This window comes from Aythya fuligula, chromosome Z (assembly GCF_009819795.1).
Source record: "Aythya fuligula isolate bAytFul2 chromosome Z, bAytFul2.pri, whole genome shotgun sequence".
NCBI classification, from domain to species: Eukaryota; Metazoa; Chordata; class Aves; order Anseriformes; family Anatidae; genus Aythya; species Aythya fuligula.
The window spans coordinates 53,343,784-53,363,248 of NC_045593.1; the positions used below are offsets into that span (position 1 = coordinate 53,343,784).

At 42.8% G+C, this 19,465-nt stretch overlaps 2 protein-coding genes across 3 annotated transcripts in view; one reads left to right on the plus strand and one right to left on the minus strand.

Annotated features, from left to right (window-relative positions):
* ABCA1 (ATP binding cassette subfamily A member 1) overlaps nt 1-9,461 on the plus strand; it is a 91,555-nt gene extending 82,094 nt beyond the window's left edge. For both annotated transcript variants that reach the window (XM_032205299.1, XM_032205300.1), the window contains exons 40-50: nt 149-272; nt 903-1,032; nt 1,166-1,286; nt 1,467-1,529; nt 1,992-2,098; nt 2,509-2,650; nt 3,432-3,566; nt 4,320-4,423; nt 4,551-4,643; nt 4,825-5,068; nt 5,266-9,461. In XM_032205299.1, coding sequence (XP_032061190.1) covers nt 149-272; nt 903-1,032; nt 1,166-1,286; nt 1,467-1,529; nt 1,992-2,098; nt 2,509-2,650; nt 3,432-3,566; nt 4,320-4,423; nt 4,551-4,643; nt 4,825-5,068; nt 5,266-5,406 — 1,404 coding nt within the window. In that variant the 3' untranslated portion in view covers nt 5,407-9,461. The remainder of the gene's footprint in view (nt 1-148; nt 273-902; nt 1,033-1,165; nt 1,287-1,466; nt 1,530-1,991; nt 2,099-2,508; nt 2,651-3,431; nt 3,567-4,319; nt 4,424-4,550; nt 4,644-4,824; nt 5,069-5,265) is intronic.
* Nucleotides 9,462-10,623: 1,162 nt separating this feature from the next.
* On the minus strand, nt 10,624-15,935 carry NIPSNAP3A (nipsnap homolog 3A). The gene is made up of 6 exons (XM_032205882.1): nt 15,861-15,935; nt 14,540-14,747; nt 13,321-13,482; nt 11,603-11,752; nt 11,120-11,206; nt 10,624-11,017 (listed from the first exon to the last, which is right to left on the minus strand). Exons 1-6 carry the CDS (start codon nt 15,933-15,935, stop codon nt 10,941-10,943), a joined length of 759 nt encoding a protein of 252 aa, XP_032061773.1. The 3' UTR covers nt 10,624-10,940.
* Nucleotides 15,936-19,465: the final 3,530 nt, after the last annotated feature.

Below are 19,465 nucleotides of genomic sequence, written 5' to 3' on the forward strand. Positions count from 1 at the left end.
CAGAACATTTGTAATCCTTGATTTTTTGTGGGGCTGCAGTGCTGCTAGTGGGCTGTGGATGTTCACTCACAACATGCTGTCACACTCAGCAGGTGGTGGCTGCTCTCTACTCAGATGGCTCACTGGCACTTCATTTTTGTCTTAACAGAAGCTGAACAACATCAATGACATCCTGAAGTCCGTCTTCCTCATCTTCCCCCACTTCTGCCTGGGGCGTGGACTTATTGACATGGTGAAGAACCAGGCCATGGCTGATGCTCTGGAGAGGTTTGGTAAGTGAAATTGTGTGTTGCAGGCACAGTGGCATGAACTGGAGAGGGAACACTTGAGTCTGCTGCAGACGAGCACCCTTTGCTCCTCTGAGTTTTCAGGAACTGAAATTGTACAGTTTGCAGTGCAGAGCCGACCAAAGCTGGTAGGTCTCCTCGGCTGTCCTGTTCAGGCTTTGAGCATGAGGAGGTCTGGCAGATAGATCCCCAGTACTTTGAGTTATTAGGAGCCTTAATTAAAAATACGTGAGGTCAGTATGCATGGAGAAGATCATTAGGCCAAGTGAAAGGAGTTGCAGAGATTCTGGAGAGCTGGATTTTATTTTATTTTTTTTCTGGGATGCAAATGCTAGGCCTGAGTCTTGTGCTTCATGAGAAGGTGGGCCAGCAATTCTTCGTCAGGCTGGATTCTCAGGGCCCACGTCACCTTCAACTAAGAGCAATTGCCCACCCCCAACTGTGCTACAGCAAGAAGTGTGTATGCAGCCAGAATTTGTGTAGCCTATCCCCTCCCTCCTCTCACTGATTGCTCTCCAGTGCCGACACTGCCTGACCTGGTGAGCTTTGCAGGAAGAAATGATAGCCTGCTCCCATTGCTCTGGAAAGGTGACTGTGCACTTCTTACCTTCACAGGTGAGAATCGCTTTGTGTCCCCTCTGTCATGGGACTTGGTGGGAAGAAACCTCTTTGCCATGGCTGTGGAGGGTGTAGTGTTCTTCCTCATCACCGTGCTCATCCAGTACAGGTTCTTCATCAAACCCAGGTAGGTTGTCTGCTTCACTTCACCACAGCAGGCAGGTAAAGTTTTCCCTGGTGTCTGCTGTGAACTGGGGAGGAGGTGAACTATGGAGGCTCTGTCACATTCTGTTGAGGCTTTACCATGTTGCTCTCTGCAGGCCTGTCTATGCCAAGCTTCCTCCTGTGAATGATGAAGATGAAGATGTGAACAGAGAGAGACAGAGAATAATTAGTGGAGGAGGACAGAGTGACATCCTAGAAATCAAGGAGCTGACCAAGGTAACAAAAGTTTTGTGTTTCTAAGACATGTTGGATAAAAGCTATGCAGTTCACCGGCATCCTCACTCAGAGATTAATGGAATCAGAACTAGAGAATATTGAAGTGTTGAATATGTATGGCTGTAGTTATAGTTCCTTTTACATGGTTGTTCCTTTTTTTTTTTTTTCTTCTGTTTTCAGATTTACAGAATGAAGCGAAAGCCAGCAGTTGACAGAATCTGTGTTGGAATTCCCCCTGGAGAGGTAAGCTTATTTGTCAAACTCATTGCTTTGGTATTACTGGAGTATTTAAAAGCACAACACAGAGTAGGGTGATATTAGAAGCAGATGATGTTCAAATTGCACCAAAGGGAATGGCCTGGAAGTTGAAGCAGTTTATCACTCAGGCTTTCTCTGCCTTTGAAGATGATAGTGAACTCTGCTACCTCTAAGACCAGAGGCCAAACTATGGCACCCTCCAAGGTTTAGCACAGATGCACTGTGGTGGCACTGCACTGAGGTGACACCACAGTTCATTCCGTTTCCCAGCCTAAAGATTTATGCTTGAAATGAAAGTCTAGAAGTTTATTCAGAAAAAGCACTCAAGTCCCCTTTCAGGTTGTCTCGAGAGTCAAGTTTGTCACCTTCAATCTTGTCAGTGGTGAAAATTAGTGACTGAACCCTGTTCTCAGATCCTGTGCTCATTTGCTCTTTTTATATCCCCAGTGCTTTGGGCTCCTGGGAGTAAATGGTGCTGGCAAATCATCCACTTTCAAGATGCTAACTGGTGATACAGATGTGACAGGAGGAGAAGCTTTCCTGAAAGGGAACAGGTGAAAGACCATGCATCTTTTCCTTGCTCTGTGTTAAAAAAAAATCCTTTGCTTCTTCCTCCTTCAACCTTCACAGCCTTTGTTTCACTTCCAGCAAGTCTAAATGCTGCCACGCTTTTCAATTTTGAGCTCTTGGTATCTGCTTCAGCCTTTTGCTGAGTCTACTAAAGTAGTTCAGCGACTTATGAAGGTGTATTTAATCTGCTAGTCACTTCTAAATACCTGCCCTGCCATGGTTAAATGTCACATCTATAAAAAGAAAAGAAAAAGAATTGGGCAAAGACAGACTTTTAGGATCCCATATTTTTCTTAGTCCAATGATTCCAAACCCACTGATTCACCTTCCTCTTTTTATTATCTAAATGGTGTGTATTTGTAAAATCCTAACAAAAGGAGTTCTTCTTTTACAGTATTCTGTCCAACATCCAAGAAGTCCATCAGAACATGGGCTACTGCCCGCAGTTTGATGCTATTAATGAGCTGCTGACAGGGCGAGAGCACTTGGAGTTCTTTGCGCTCCTCAGAGGTGTTCCAGAGAAAGAAGTCTGCAAGGTAAATGAAACGCCACGGGACCACCCCCGTGACTAACTGTTCCTGCTTGCATGCACACTCCCCACAACACACAAAGTATTGTGGTGGTCTGCATCTTTTTGAGTCATCGCACCGTGTCATTAAATTGCTCCTGTTTCAGCGTTCACACATAAGCTTACACTAACAGTCTTTAGGCATATACTGACAGCTGCCAGTGCTGTGCAGCACCCTGTTCAATACTGGCTCATTGGGTTGTCAGCAGCTTTCACCATTTGTGTCCTGGGTTCTGCAGAACAGGGACTGCTGCAGGACATCTGTGTCTGATGGTTTGGGCAGCATCATCTTATCCTGTGCCGATGCTCAGCTGATGCTGAAGTGTGTGCTTGCTTCATGCACTGGGACAGGCTCCCCAGGGCAGTGGTCATGGCACTGAGCCTGCTGGAGTTTGAGAAGTGTTTGGACAGTGCTTTCTGAAATATGGCTTAATTTTTCATTTGTCCTGTGTGGAGCCAAGAGTTGGACTCAATGATCTCTGAGGGTCCCTTCCAACTCAGAATGTTCCATGATTTTGTACTGACAAAGAGGTGCAGCCATTGGATTTCCTGGGCTCCCAGGAGCAGGGTTTTATATTTTCTGATCTGAAGGTGAACCCGGTGTTCCAAAACCTAGATCCGTGCCAGGTTGGAGCATCAGATAAGGGCCCTTCTGAAAAATCACTCTGAAGCTAAAGCTTGTAAAGAAACTCTCACTGTGTAAATGTAGCTGTGCTCAATTCAAGAGGGTGTTGTGCTGTCTCTTTTAGGTTGGTGAATGGGCAATTCGGAAACTGGGCCTTGTGAAATATGGAGAAAAATATGCAGGCAATTACAGTGGAGGGAACAGGCGCAAGCTCTCCACAGCAATTGCCCTCATTGGAGGGCCACCTGTGGTATTTCTGGTGAGTTTGCAAGCTTTGCTTGTTAATATTTTCCTCTGAAAACAGAGAAATCGAGCTTAGATGAAGGCTGAATATTTCACGACCAACTAATGTCTGAATATGTCATTAGTCACTTAAATGTAACCAGAGAATCTTTATTTCCCTCTCTGAATGTAGGCTAAAACTGTAACGTGCCTCCTGGCTTCTGTTTCTGAAAAATCACTGGGGAAATGTGGGTCTCAAACATGATGCCAGGCTACTGACTGCTGTAGCATCTTGACCACTGCTGCAAAGATTTCTATACCTACAAAAAATTATGACTTTGCAGCATTTTATAGTTTTTGGGCACAAGCAAATCTTTCCATCTAGGAGAATCAGTCCTGTGTTTTTAATAATTCAATGAAAGTTGGAAATAAATGTTTTAGGAGTCTTTAGATTAAAATGAAGAATAAACCTTAGGATTAGTAAAGTTCATAGTATAGAAAGAAGTAGTCTACTGCTCTATTTAAATTTGAGCTAGCTAAGTTTAACTTGTTTAGAACTGACTATTTCAACATATTATAATTGCAAAATAAACAGCACTTAGTTCTTCAAATTTTAAATTAGCAACCATCTTTTTGAGTATAAATTGTTTTCTCGTTTTAAAAAATGAGTCAAACTTGGTTATTTTCAGCTTTTCCAATAAGCATAATCAGAATGGCCAGGTCATGTCAGACATGAGGCGTTTGTTGGTGGAACGGAACAGCATAACCTACTTTTTTATGTATTTTGCAGGATGAGCCAACAACAGGGATGGATCCCAAAGCACGTCGTTTCCTGTGGAACTGTGCTCTGAGTGTAATCAAAGAGGGGAGATCAGTGGTGCTTACATCTCACAGGCAAGTAGCAAGCCAACTGTATCACACCACCGCTACTGCATCTGCTGGGGCTGGATGCAAAGCTACGCTCAGCTGCTCTGCCCCGCAGCACTTCTCACAGTGCTAAGGAAGTTAATTCTTTCTGCAGCATGGAAGAATGCGAAGCCTTGTGCACTCGAATGGCGATAATGGTCAATGGGCGATTCAGGTGCCTGGGCAGCGTCCAGCATCTAAAGAACAGGTAGCTATTTTCTTTTGACTTCCACCACAGTATGCATTTTTAGGGACATACAGTCAGACTTAATCCCTCATGCAGCATTCCCATTGCTTTTCTGGCTATGGGAACAGCTGCTGAATTTTAAGCTGCACATTTTTTTCAAAGCCACTGATGTGAATTGCTCTGCTGGCCCTCTTGTTTACAGGTTTGGAGACGGTTACACGATCGTGGTGCGCATTGCAGGGGCAAACCCAGACCTGAAGCCTGTTGAGGAATTCTTTGGGCATGCCTTCCCTGGAAGTGTCCTAAAGGAAAAGCATCGGAATATGCTGCAGTACCAGCTTCCCTCCTCACCATCGTCCCTGGCCAGAATATTCAGTATTCTCTCCCAGAACAAAAAGAGACTCCACATAGAAGACTACTCCGTTTCTCAGACCACACTTGACCAAGTAAGTTTTTAGTAGCCAGTGTGCCAAAATTAGCAGAGGTAGGAATAAATCTACCAATTTTCCAGTCCTGTCTTGTAAGGGCATTTCAGCAAGCTGTAGAACTGAATCCCAGCTATAGTCCTGAAAGCCCAGTGTATAAAGGGCCCTGAACTAACAAAAATCGAGACTGATGTTACACATGGCCTTTTTCCTTGCAGGTATTTGTAAATTTTGCTAAGGACCAAAGTGACGACGACCACACTAAGGACCTGTCATTGCACAAAAACCAAACTGTGGTAGACATTGCAATCCTTAATTCCTTTCTGCAAGATGAGAAGGTAAAAGAAAGTTGTGTGTGAGCCAATTTCAGCCAAGAAGTGATGAGCAGAATGCAAACTTCCTTTGCCTGGGGATAGGTTACTCCCAAAGAAGCTAGAGGGAGAGAAACTGGACACTCTACTGATAACCATTCAATGCAATGCAATTCAATGCAATGAAAACAAAATTCCATTTTAGGGGCAGTGCCTCGTGGAGTCGTCTTGTACTGTTCTTAAGTGAAAGACTTGAATTTAGCTCATTTACAGTACAACTCTGTGAAGCTGTGGTAAAGCACCCACCAGATGCTGCAGGCTTTCATCCATACTGTATCTTGTCCTGTACAGTATGTTTTACTAGGGTTGCAAAAAACTGTTCATTGAGGAATCATGGCCAGTGGTTATTTATTGATATTCTAAAGACATGCATGTTTCACTCTTGAAAACATGCATGTCAGGAGTGGGAATTCCCTGGTGCTACATCCATTGCTGGCAATGAATGCACTGGGACAGTCGGTGGCAAGGAAAGTTGCCAGCCTTGTGGCCTGAATTTGTAAAAACTTACCTGACCAGCTTCTTTTCCTAGACTGGTGTAGGTCAGTCGGTGACAAATCTGGGGCCACAAAGCAGTGCTGTGCAGATGGGATGGCAAGAGATGGGCCATCATATCCATACATCTGTTTTAGAGGGTGGGGATATGTAGAACTGTGAACCCTACAAATGCACAGGATTGTCCCACCAGCATCACAACCAGTAACCTACTCCGACTAGGTTTTTGTGTAGCTGAGTACTCTCCTGCTCCTTCGAGATACTGCAGCAGCTGCATGAACACCTAGCAGAAGGGAGTGGGTGAGAAGCAGGGTTCTGACCACAGCAGCAAACTCAGTAGTTGTACAAGCTGCTAATACCAAGAGCAAGTTCTAAATCATGATACGTCACTCAGATATGTAACGTCTGCTCTTTAACCCCTGCTTTGCACCAGAAAGGTACCCATCAACTAAAGTTATTGCTTAGCACAAGTGTTGCCATTTCTGGCTTTGCCAGATAAAACTAGAAATGTAGGTCTTTTTTTTTTTTTTTAACAGTATTATTTATATGACTTTAAATAAGTAGGTAGCATAATTAGGGATTGAAAGTGCTTTCACTTGATCTTTGTAGCCACAGTATTTCTTTACATTATGCCTGCAATGCTGTGCTCTCGTTCTCCGTTCAGTGATAGCTATGTTCATGATCTTGGCGAGTTCCACGTTCTTGCAATCAACCTGTATCTGGAATTACTGCAAGTTGTTGACCTAAAGTTTTCCCTGTTGGAAGCTAATATAATGTTAGATTAATGTGCAAGTTTGTACTTCTGTTGTGCAGTATAGTTTCAGTCATTAGGTGATCCCTAACTGGAGAACACACCCTTGTTCATGCAAGAAACTGCTTCATTAAAAAATCGTCTTGAACAAGATAGTTCAAAGTAGTAGTGCTACAAATTGCATCAGTGAGTTTTTAAAGTTTTACAAAGACAGATTAATAATAGAGGGGAGATGATGTGGTGAGAACAAGCAATTCTTGTTCATCCTGTAGAACAGTTGTGGGAGAGTGTGCTTTTGTTAATAAGCTTACGGGCCCTTCTGTCTTGCTTTTACAGAGTTCAGAAATAGGTTCAGTATGTGGTTTGAACCCAAGTGTAGTAGTTCCTGGGCTATTCCTGTATGTCGTGCCTCTGCCTTAAGTACCTGTACAAGTTCTGCACTAGTTTTTAACGCTACTCCGCCATGAACGAGTCACGGACCACTTTCTTCTGTGAATGCCCATAGCAGCCCAACAAGCAGCGAGGAGGCTGGAATGAGCCTTAAGGCCGATTACGTATTTCCAGGCGTACGTGGTAACATTGACCAATTCAGCATTTTTATTACATAGACAGCTAAAGATTTAGCGCAAGTCCCCAGTCCCTGCTGTGTTCTACCTTGGGATAAAGTTAGTAGCTTACTACATGTTCTGCTCAAGTGCCTTTTTCATACTAATTATTTTTTATCTGTATATTGCTAAGGGGATAGAAAGGAGAGTAACGGGGATTGTTATACCTCACTTAAAACATGCTTTGTTATTACCTTTATGGCATCCTTGCCCCCATGAGGATGAGTATGCACCAAACTTCGAGGTGCAGAACAACTACCAAGCAGCTGAGCTACAGCCATGACTTTTCTATAGCAGGCTGCTGGTAGGTTATTTTATCAGTGAAATAAGTAGCATGTATTGAAGACTTACCACTGCTAGAAATCGTAATTAGAAATCAGAATTGAGTCAAAATCTCAGCATAGAGACTGAAGTGAAGGGCTTACGTTTTGCACTGCACAGATCTAGTGCACGTAGAAAACTACAAGTTCTAGGAGGATTCAGATTTGGTCAAAAAAAAAGAGCTGTGGTTTGCTCTTTGTTCATATAAGTGACTAATTAAGCAGGAAACAATAGTTTATTTTTCCCTTAGCTGGCCAAAAAGACATTATTGGTTCCTGTGCCCTGTGACTGTCATGCTTATACCCTGCCACAGGTAGTCTGGTATCTGTGATGAAAACCTTACAGTAAACATGGGTATTAACTGAACTGTTTCACAACTCCAGTCCATTTTGTTTGTAGTCATACTGAACAGACAGCTTAATACAGCTCCCATGCAGATTTGTCATGGAGTAAATCCAGGCAACAATTTGTCTACCCTTATTAACAGTTCATAGGGAAAAAATCACTCTAGTCACATACAGTATGATTATGAACCACTCATTATAATGAAGCTGCACTGAGGTGTTAACTTATTTTAAACTGTATTACTGTTGAAATGTTGCATCCCTCTTTGTAGTACACTTGTATTTCAGTAAGAGTTGTTACACTTTTCCCCCATGGTTAAACCGCCACTTTGTGCTTATCCTTGCCTCCTGAATTATAGTTGGTCCTTCATTCCAAGCACTTTATGCTATCTGTAATGGGATCTATTTTTGCACTGGAATATCTATTAACTTTGCAAAAATCTAGTGAGATTTCACAACTGAAATTTCTGAGTTAAATCCTTAAATGGACATTTTCATTAAAAGCGAAAAAAAAAAAAAAAGTATATATATTTGTATTTGCTAATAACTGTTATGTGAAGTATTAAAAGGCACTCTAATTGCCTTGTATTAAGTAAAAAAAAATAAAGCTGTTCTGGCACCTTTGGTCTATGAAGCGTCATTTATGCATACACCCTTGAAAAGTGCTACTTAGAAGCTCATTTTGCCCCGTTTTGGTCTGGTCTTACTTTCATGCATAATTGATGAGCAAGTTCAAGTATTCCTACATACTAGTGTGAGGCACTTGCTATTTTCAGGTAAGTAAGTGAGGTGGTCCAAGATTTGAAATGCAGAAGCTACTTTAAGCTTCTTAATTTATTAAGTAAAAAGGTTTCCAATAAATCCTGGAAAAAAAAAATAGAGCTTCTAAGAACCACAGACCTATCTGGATGTTCAAATCATCTGTCAGGCATGCACCCCAGAATATTTCCATCACAGAGGTGCAGCAAGGTGCAACTATATTGATAAGTGCTCGTTCTCTTTGCTATTCGATACCTGTTTTCACTGACAAAGCAGAATGTCATGTTTGTGTATAAAGGCTCTGAAATACCTTAGCTAACATCAAATTAAAGGACAATCCCTCAAGTTAATAACGTATTGATTTTGAACAGCAATTTAGAAATGAAAGCAGAACAATGGTCAGATTGCTGAAAGGAAAAGTGATTTAAAAATGTTGGCTGTTACTGCCTCTTCTCCCACTATCAAAGTTTCAGAATCCAACAAATTCATTGAGTTACACTCTTCTCAAAAATTCTTCTTAAGAAGCCAGTTAAAATTACCTGTTTCTGCTGCCTTAATAGTGTTCAGTCTGCAATTTGGGTAGTGTGCTTTATTCATCAACTTTTTGTGCCACAAAAAATACAAACTTTGGAATAAAGTACATCTCCAACATTCTGAGTATTCATCACTTTAAGTGTTTGTGATAGAATAGTTTTATTATGGAATTTTAGTCTTTTTGTAATACTTTGCTGTTTTTTCATGTCAGTTAATAAATTTAAGTAATTTGTTGCATTTGTGTGCAAAAGTCTTATTAATTCCTTGTGTCATTTTAGTCCATGTTCTTGTTCAAGAAAAACGAATAGCCCCCTTTTAACTGCTACAAGACCACGTTCTAAATCAGTGTGCTGATGGTTTATCAGTCATTTATACCTTTAGGAGTTCATTTGTAAAATAGAAGGCAGGGGTCTCTGAGCTAGTCTGCTGTCCATCCTGAGAACACTAGAGGTCCCTCTGTCATGGGGAGACAGGATGAAGACTGGTGGGTGTAAAAATCTGTGACCTGTTAACACTCCATTACACAGTAGCTGGATCCCATCCACTCAGCTTGGACACCAGCACAACTACCTGCAGCCGTTTTGGTTATTTATTTTTTTTCTAGTGCTTTCCATGAGACCTTAGTGCACTTTACAGGAGCAACAATCATCATTAGGCAGATTGCACAAAGATACTTCGGTAAAGTGAACTCAGTTGCTTATCGCAGGTTAGTGAATAAACTTCAGATTTCAGCAGAGGGTGCTTTTCACTGTACACAAAATCTAAGTGACGCCTCACCCCGTGTGCCCTCTGCCCTGCTGCTACTCCAGCAAATCACAGCAGCTTAGTGACTCCAGAGCAGCTATTACCAAGCCTGCTGATGACCGGAATGCAAAACCTGCAGAAGGCTGTGCCTGGGAGAATGGGGTTTATCACAGGTCAAAACCATAAAGAGCTGGAGGTGCAAACACTAAAATTTCATTCTTTATGCAAATTTATTTGGTTTTTAACAATCTGGCAGACACTATTTCAAAGAATGTAAGCATGTATAGATGCGCTGAATTTGAGATACAAGATTGTAAATTTTAGCACCCTAAATAAGTATTAAAATACTTCCTCAAAGCTAGCTTTGTGGAAGTGCTTACTGAATACAAAATGAAAGGACTGTAGTCAGGTCAGACTCCATCAGAACGCCACCTAACCAGCTTCACTGCAGCACCTCCTTGGCACAATTGTAGCCACACTGAAATTTTACATTACGAAGAATTAATATAAAGCACCCCAATGAGATGTCTGATGAAACATAACCGTGTTACGAGGATATAGGGGCATTCATTCTTAAGACAGTATGTAATACCCATGATGCAGTGATTACAAGAGTCGCCAGTGTGCATTATGAAAATGATACCACCCTGAATTGTAACTTTGGAAAACAACACTTTACTTAGTGGGTCCTATTAGTAAACACAGAAAAGCTTTAATAAGTGAGGGGTTAAATTACAAGAGCTGCAAAACTAATTTTCATGTTCTATTCCTGGAGATGTAGAAACATCACCATAAACTATCATGCAAGATTTTACTAATTTTCTTTGGTGTATCAGCATTTTACATCCATTCACTGTAAACTGAAAAACAAACCACACAGTTCATGAGGGTATGACGATCCATGTGACGGTACTTGCTGACAGTGCTTCCATCTTGTCTTTTCTGCCATCGGTCACATCATTTAGGGGAAGGTTACTTCAGGGGTGAGCATGCCACAGGAATCATCAGCATGTTGTGCTGGGACTCCAAGAACCTGACGCTGTCCCGTACTGCAATGAAACACACATTTAATTAGGAAATAAATCCAATGAGGAGTAATACTTTTCTCAGCATGCATACAAGTACCAGCAGTGAGATCCAACATTGCTTACCAGCTGCTACCACTCTGGCATCTTCATGGGCACTGTGCCTTCCTGCTGCCCGGTGATCTGGGCTCTCATTCCACCAGATCACATGGACTGAAAAGTACAAATAAAGGCAGCTAAATATTGTTCCTGTTGTAATACCATATGCATGTCCTAGTTTTCCACCCTCTCACGCCTTGCATCTAGCAGAAACGATTCACCAGGCGAGTATGTGGAGAGACAATCTGTTGCTGAGCCTTTAAAAGGTTTGACTCTTGAACATCAGATCTAAGAACCTTTTAAAAGAGCACCATCTGGCTTAAGCATATAACCCAATACACAACGTTGGGTTCAAGGACTGTTTACAGGACTTCTGTGATCCATACCGACATTTTTTTTAATCAAGCCATCCAATTGTGAGCCAGGACAAGGGTTTCTCCCACTTTTCCCACCCCTTCTCCCCCAGTCGCCATTCCCAAATCTTTATCAGAAAGTGAGCAGTACTTGTACCTGTGTTAAGTAACCCATACTCTGTGTGGAAAACTCCAATCAGCTTAGTGTAGCCTGTATTGATGTGAGCGTTGATTGCAGCCTGGAACGATTCACCCCACAGAGCTGGTCCACCAGGTTTCATCTGGAAAGTAACCCACTCATATACACCTGGAGGAAACGACAAAGACGACCTCGAGGAAGGAAATAAAACTTAATACGTGCTGTTTCTTATTTTTTCACAGCCACAATGTAGTCATTGTGAAACCAGCACTGCAATTCCCTGCCATTTGGGGTGGGCAGCCCACAAAACTGCCCCCTTCCTCCCAGCCCACACACACATCATCTCACAGCTTCCAGAGGAGCACAGGGAAGTGGCTCTTCAACTAGAACTGTTTGAAGTCTACATAAAAGCTCTGGGACCCAGAGGTTCAAAAGGATTCCCACAAAGCCCAGTTTAAAGGGAAATGGTCGCACGAACATTCAGAGCAGTTCAATGTACTTTGCAGACATCACAAATACTTATACTTGGTAGGTTTGCAATGGCTGAACTATGCAAGGTGGCCTTTTCTAAGACTAGTGATGTTTTCTGGAGCTGGTTTATGACATTATAAACACCTTTGAATCTTGGCAGCTGGTTGCATCAAGACTTGAAGTCATAAATAACAGAGCATGACTAGATTGCCATCTCTGCTCTGCCAAACAATCTGCCTTGTATGCAGACAAACAGCACGGTATCACAAAAAACTCTGGTCTTGCTAAAAGACATGTTACCTGCCTCCTTTCCATTCACATAGTTACTCTAAATCACACTTGCTAACACTTTAATACGAATCTGGACAATTGTCGTATGGCAATGTATTGTCTGGTACTGTTCTCCAAATACAGGCTGGAGATTTAAAAAGTACAAACGTTAAAATGTGAATGCAGTGTTAGAATAGCCAGGTATCCAATTTCAACAGAAAACTGGACTGCTGTTAAATTCAACTGTAACACAGCATAAAATTCATAATCTCTCAGAAATAAAGAACAAAGATTACTGTATGCATACATATTCTGAGGGGTAAAGCAGGGCCTATTTGACATCATTCCAGGTGACAGACTACAAAGTCTGCAAATTTTTCTCAGTAAGCACGTGGTCACATTTGCTACAGAAAGAAAGAAAATATGGAGAGATAGGACATGAGGGACAGGACATCTAAACCTGATCTGTGAACTACAAAGTATGCTTGACTTATACGTACCTTTAAAAAGTAGGTTTGGGGGTCCTTGTTTTAAAAACAATTATGCAAAAGAAGCAATAAAATAAAAACTGACAAATGAGAAAAACCTCTGTGATACGGAACAATCTTTTTTTTTTTAAAATGTTTCCAGGAAACATCCTCTTGCTGACAGATGGACAAAGGGAGTCCAGGATGACTGCTCAGAATGTTAGTACAGAGTTGTCATTCTGCATGTTTGTTTATGTGACTCACACAACTTTTTACAGCCTTACAACTGGGGCTGTAGCTTTTGACAAAAAGTTTGACAAAGGTTTGACACAAGTCAGTACAAAGCCATTCTTAAAAATTTTCTACCTCATCTGTACTATGTCACCTCTTTCAGAGTGTATTTACATGCACTTGTTACATAAAGGGTTATAAAATTGTGTAATACCTGGTTTAAACTTTAAGCCGTTTTTTGTTAGCCAGTCAGTCAGCATCAGTATCTTTAATCAGTAAAAGAGAAGATAAGCTCACCCCCTTCTTTTGAAGGTTTCCCAAGCTGACACCAGGGTACCAGATAAGCAACTTCATTGTGCTGCTTCTCTATACAGGTGAGGGCTGGAGAGATGAATTTTCCTTGCCAGTCCTTGTCATTGGCTAGCGCCTTCCGGACTGCTGCTCTGTGGGCAAAATTATCTGTAAGAAAGGGGAAAAAATATGAAAAAACATACTTAATGCTACATCAGCAAGTATGAGAAAGATGTAGCATGAGAGACTGGAAAGAACTTTGAGGAATATCAGTATTTTGGTATTCAGAGGAAAAATGTAACAGTTTTTCTTAATTACTTAACAACATTTAATAAGGGGGCTGATGAGACAAGGAGAAAGGATGTTGAACCTTACACATATAAACATAATCATGAAATAAAAATAATTTTATTTTTCCTTAGTTTTCCATTTAAAAAGTTTCTCAGAAACTATTCAGATTTTTATTTTTTTTTTTTAGAAAAAGGAACAACAGAATAGGGCAGAAAATTCTAAGAAGCAGGACATTTCTTAACCACAGATGCATATGGCAGACAGCACTGACTCCAACAACATACGAAGCTGGTTACAGCACCAGCAGCCTGTTGCAACCATCGCTAGAGCAACAGAGCGCTTCACACATGTGGGATGACAGAGCTGGTGGAGCAGCTTTCCAGCTCAGCACAGCATAGCTTCAGGAGCCTAACCACACGAACCGTGTGCTCTTCTGTTTTAGGCGAGTGACTGAACTAAACTTGAACCATGCTCATCTAAGATTTGGGAACAATGATACGTGCATGATTCTGTGTAAACACATACAGACACTTGCATATATACTGTCTGCAGTTATCTGCATTATCTTATTGAGGACATCTCAGACTTTCTTCCATCCATTTTGAGATTGTGAAGACATCTGTGGTTCAGGAGCTGGCCCTAAGCAAGACACCTACCACAGGCAAAAGGACTCTGCTGCAGCTCATCTCATACACCTGCGAGGCACAAAGACCACCCTGTAGGAACAGCTGTAATCCTTTCATCCCAACAAGTCAAAATTGTCCTACAGGTTTTTTTTTTCCTTTTTTTTTTTTTTTTTTTTCCATTAATCAGTACGGTAACATCTTTTTTTTTTTTCTGATGCTTGGTTACTTATCGTAAGAGCAACAAACAACAGCCACATAAGCAGTCCCCTCGCTGGCACACGGAGCACGTAGAGGGAGGCCGAGCGTACCATACTTCCACACATGGACAGCCTTATTCATCGCTCCCAGCTCCACAGTCCAGAATCCCACCAGCTCTGAGTGAGCTGTGCGAAGGTGGAAGTACTTATTGACCAGTTCCACAAACTCCTTCATCCTCGATGGCTTAATATCGTATGTACGAATTTCATAGAAAATGCCATTATTTTGTCTGGGACCTGTAGCAAGCGATGCCAGTACCTAAGAGAAAATGTTAAGAAAAATGACAAACATTCTCAAGTCAGAAAACCATCCTTCTATCTCATTTCTAGACTTCTTGTTTTGTTTTACAGTGAGGCACAGGTGTTTGGTTTTTGTTTGTTTGTTTGTTTAATAGGGACTGGGAGAGGGAATACTTCATGACCTCCACTGCATGAGTGCCTTGTGACTTTTTCCTTTGGGAAAATACTTCCCACGTGCACTATTTGCTGCAATTCCTTTTGGCAGTGCAATGGACCATCACACGTCCTTTGTCAAAATGAGCTGTTTAATTATTACCCATTAAAAAAGAAGGGGTTTTCTCTTCTCACCGGGGTCTCATGGGGTCTTCCCAGAACCAGTGGCACCAGGGTATGCCTCCATGACCCAGTCCTCTGCCACAGAAAATATGCCACGGCACATGAGCCAAGGGCCAGCTCGACAGGAATGGGAGCAGGGGAAGTGCTGCCTGCCAGGTTACTCATTCATTGCCCTCTGCAGGGCGTGCTCTTGCCTTGGCTGCTTGTGAATGCGAAAGTGAACCAGACATCTTGATGAGCACCCCCTGCAATACGCTTCTTAATATGCCTTCAATATGTAAATTGAATTTATGATTCTAAAAAGAAAGGAAAAAAAGAAAAAAAAAAAGGTGGCTAACTCTTCATATCATTTAACATTTTAATGCAGAGTGCTGACTAAACCAGTGACCATTACTGGTTTTGCTGAGAATTACAGCGTGCAACTGCATAAAATAGAAAATGTTACTACCAGCTTGCATATCTGCATTAAAGCATCGCTCTCTTGGCACTGCTCAGCCCAACACTCACCAGACTGCATCGCGTTTCTACTAATCTACGACCAGCTACTGCACCACGCTTCCTAATTACAGCCTTACATCGGTATTGACAGCTTATAGATTGCTGGCACAAAAAAACGCCCAGCAGCAAGCGCCTGGGGAGAGATTGCTTCCTTCCAGCAAGCCGCTGCTAAAAACCCTGCCTCCTTGCCCTTTGCTGGCAACCTCCCGAGGGCTGCTGGCGAGCCCTTTTCCCATCCACGCCACAAAAATATCTCCCAGCCCGGCCCTTCCCTCCTCGGCCCCGTCCCGGCCCTCACCTGCGGGCGGCCCCGCGCCCCGCACAGGCGGGCGGCGGCGGCCAGGGGTCGGCGGAGCAGCCCCGGGGGCAGCATGGCGGGCGGGTGGTGGCGGCGGCGGGCGGGTGGTGGCGGCGGCGGGCGGGCCCTTGGGCGGCCCCTGGGCCGGAGCGGGGCGGACGCTGGGCGGGGGTGGGACCAGGGAGTCAGAATCGTAGGGTAACAGAGGCCTAAGTGTTGGGAAAGAGCTTCCAGAGGTCCTCGTCCATCCCTGTACCACCCATGTCACCACTAAAACACGTCCCCAAGCACCACGTCCAGCCTGTCCTTGCACACCCCCAGGGACGGTGACTCCACCACGTCCCTGGGCAACCCATCCCAACGCCTGACTGCTCTTTCTGAGCAGAAATGGCTCCTCATTGCCAAGCTGAGCCTCCCCTGGCACAACTTGAGGCCATTCCCTCTGGTCCTATCACTGGTCACCTGTGAGAAGAGGCCGACCCCCAGCTCCCCACACCTTCCTTTCAGGCAGCTGCAGAGAGCAATGAGGTCTCCCCTGAGCCTCCCCTTCTCAGAATCACAGAATCACAGAATCACAGAATTTCTAGGTTGGAAGAGACCTCACGATCACCGAGTCCAACCTCCGACCCAACGCCAACAATCCCCACTAAACCATATCCCCAAGCTCCACATCTAAACGTCTTTTGAAGACTTCCAGGGATGGTGACTCCACCACTTCCCTGGGCAGCCTGTTCCAATGCCTCACAACCCTTTCGGTAAAGAAGTTCTTCCTAACATCCAACCTAAAACTCCCCTGGCGCAACTTTAGCCCATTCCCCCTCGTCCTGTCACCAGGCACGTGGGAGAACAGGCCAACGCCCACCTCGCTACAGCCTCCTTTAAGGTATCTGTAGAGAGCGATAAGGTCACCCCTGAGCCTCCTTTTCTCCAGGCTGAACAAGCCCAGCTCCCTCAGCCGCTCCTCGTAGGACTTGTTCTCCAGGCCAAACACCCCCAGTTCCCTCAGCCACTCCTCACAGGGCTTGTGCTCCAGGCCCTTCACCAGCTTTGCAGCCTGGACTTGCTCTATGGCCTTGATGCCCTTCTTGTGGTGAGGGGCCCAAAGCTGAACACAGCACTCGAGGTGCAGCCTCACCAGAGCAGAGTACAGGGGAATGATCACCTCCCTGCTCCTGCTGGTTGCACTATTCCTGATACAAGCAAGGATGCCGTTGGCCTTCTTGGCCACCTGGGCACACTGCTGGCTCATGTTTAGGCAAGCATCATCCAGCACCCCCAGGTCCTTTTCCTCTGCACAGCTTTCCAGCCACTCTGCCCCAAGACCGTAGCGCTGCATGGGGTTGTTGTGACCAAAGTGCAGGACCTGGCCCATAGCCATGTTGAACCTCATCCCACTGGCCTCTGCCCGTCAATCCATCCTGTCCAGGTCCCTCTGCAGGGCCTTCCTGCCCTCAAGCAGATGACCAACTCACTCTGCAGGGTTGAACGCTGGCCCAAAGGGAGTGTTGGTGTCAGTGCAGCTGATAATAAAGATAAATTATAAATAACAAATAAATATACATCCTGCTTCGGTGAAGGGTGGCCTGTGAAAGCCAATAACAACAACAACAACAACAACAACTTCAATGACAACAAAATCAACAACAATAATAACAATAATAACAATATAATTAATATCATTAATAATGGAATTAAGGTGAAGGCTTTGTGCCTTGCTTTTGCTACTCTCTGTGGAGCTTTCATGGTTTTTCTCTTGATTTCAGGCAATTTTTGTTAACGACAATCCCAGGAAAAAAAGATGGTCTAAATTAAAACGAGAAAGGAAAAAGTTGTTTTAGCAGACACGTTAAGAGAGTGGTGTGGAAAAAATGAAGAATCTGCACTGTGTGTTTGTGCGTTGTAAGTACACGTGCAAGTGTTACCCATGGTTACATTTTTTATGTTAAAAGCACTGAGCTTGATACACAATAAAGCATTTTTGCAGCACAGCATGAATCATTTTGATAGTTTCTATAGCAGAAGCACATATGAAGTGTGATTGCTGATGCAGTAATTGCCTGTTTCAGATATTTTTTTTTTCTTCTTTCTTTTTTTTTTTTTTTTTCTTTTTTTTTTTTTTCCCACTTACAAACAAACTGTATTTCAGCTGAGGGCAGGGAATGAGTGGCAAATTCCATAATATTTAAGGTCTTCCTTTGTTTATCTTACTATATGGTTGCATAAATGTTGCTCATAGCCATGTTGTGCTGGGAGATTCCTTTACATTTGTAAAAGTTTTATCATTTCAACTTTATATGTGTTTTCTTCTTTGTCAGAAATGAAACCAGGATTTGAATCAAGTAGTCATAAAAAGCAGGTTTTGTTCTTGTTAACCTGAACGGTCAAACAGACACTTTGATTTTAAACCTCTTTGGTGTAGTCAGGGAATAGAAAGAAGAACGTGATTTTTGTATTTGAGCAAAACAGTTCAATGTAGTGCAAAGGAAAAATGTACAATAAACAGCAGTGGAACTCATTGTGGGCCCAAAATGATTCCCTGAAACTATTTGACAAATGATTTTATACAGACATAACTTTGAGAAAACTGCTTGTGAGTTCAGCTAATGAAGTGGCTAAGAAAAAACTTGTTAAGAAAGCTGTTCTTTCAGCTCTACATTTTTGCCTCAAACATGAGTTTGCCACATTCCCTGATATTTTCTCATTTACGTTCTTCTAGAAGTCCAGGGGAATATTATTCTTTCAAAACAGACGATGCAGAGCCACAGTGGCAGAGTGAGAGGACTGTATATCCAGCCCGTTTGCTACTTATGGGGCTGTTTACCATTCCATAAATGGTGAATAGGAGCTGTGTTTCGCAGACATAACGCAGCTCACAGATAGTATTGGACATATGGGAACGACAGTGTTGATCTTGTGAAAGAAATAGTGCTGCATAATACCTGTTAGGAATGTTTAATTTTGGTCCACAGCTGATGAATCAAATACTGTTTTCTATTCATGCCGCTGTGACTGCCAGTGATCCCCAGGCAGAAATGGTTTATTAAAATGTTTGTTACTAGTGGAAAGCAAAGCTCCATGGAGGCAAAATGCAAGAAAGTGATTTGTTGCTATACTGCATTTATGTGTTGTATTCCCTCCATGCAACATTTTAATCGATTATCATTTTCCCATGGCACAGGGAAACATTTTTAGTCTGATCTATATGTAAATGACCTGTGAGTGTGTGCAAGCACTGGGTAATATCTTTTATCTCTCTCATACCCTAATTGGAGGTGGTGATAATAGATAAAGGTAACCATCTGTACCAAAGGCATTAACACTTGCAGGAGCAGCTCTAACTTCATTTGTGATGTTTGCTTAAACACATGCAGAGAAAGCAAATCAGTGCTAAGCTCTTCTTGAAACTGAGAAAGCACGATACCTGTCCTTATTACACCAGGCAGGATGTTCCAATTTGTGAATCACATCTTTCATTTTCCTTTTTCGTAAAGGATAAAACAAGGAGCTTTCATTCTCTTTCTCCATGAAACCTTCTGCTTAAGCTCTTTCCACAGAAAGGCTATTTTCAAGTGTACAAGCAATAGGGCTTCTTGCTACTCTTTTAA

What these genes read in the sequence shown, in the direction of transcription:
- NIPSNAP3A (XM_032205882.1), bottom strand. Translation starts at nt 15,935, where the DNA reads ATGCTGCCCCCGGGGCTGCTCCGCCGACCCCTGGCCGCCGCCGCCCGC. An exon ending in GAAACCTTCAAAAGAAGGGG is followed by an intron (nt 11,753 to 13,320) that starts GTGAGCTTATCT and finishes CGTTTCCTCCAG; the next exon opens with GTGTATATGAGTGGGTTACT. An exon ending in TGCCAGAGTGGTAGCAGCTG is followed by an intron (nt 11,018 to 11,119) that starts GTAAGCAATGTT and finishes GTTTCATTGCAG; the next exon opens with TACGGGACAGCGTCAGGTTC.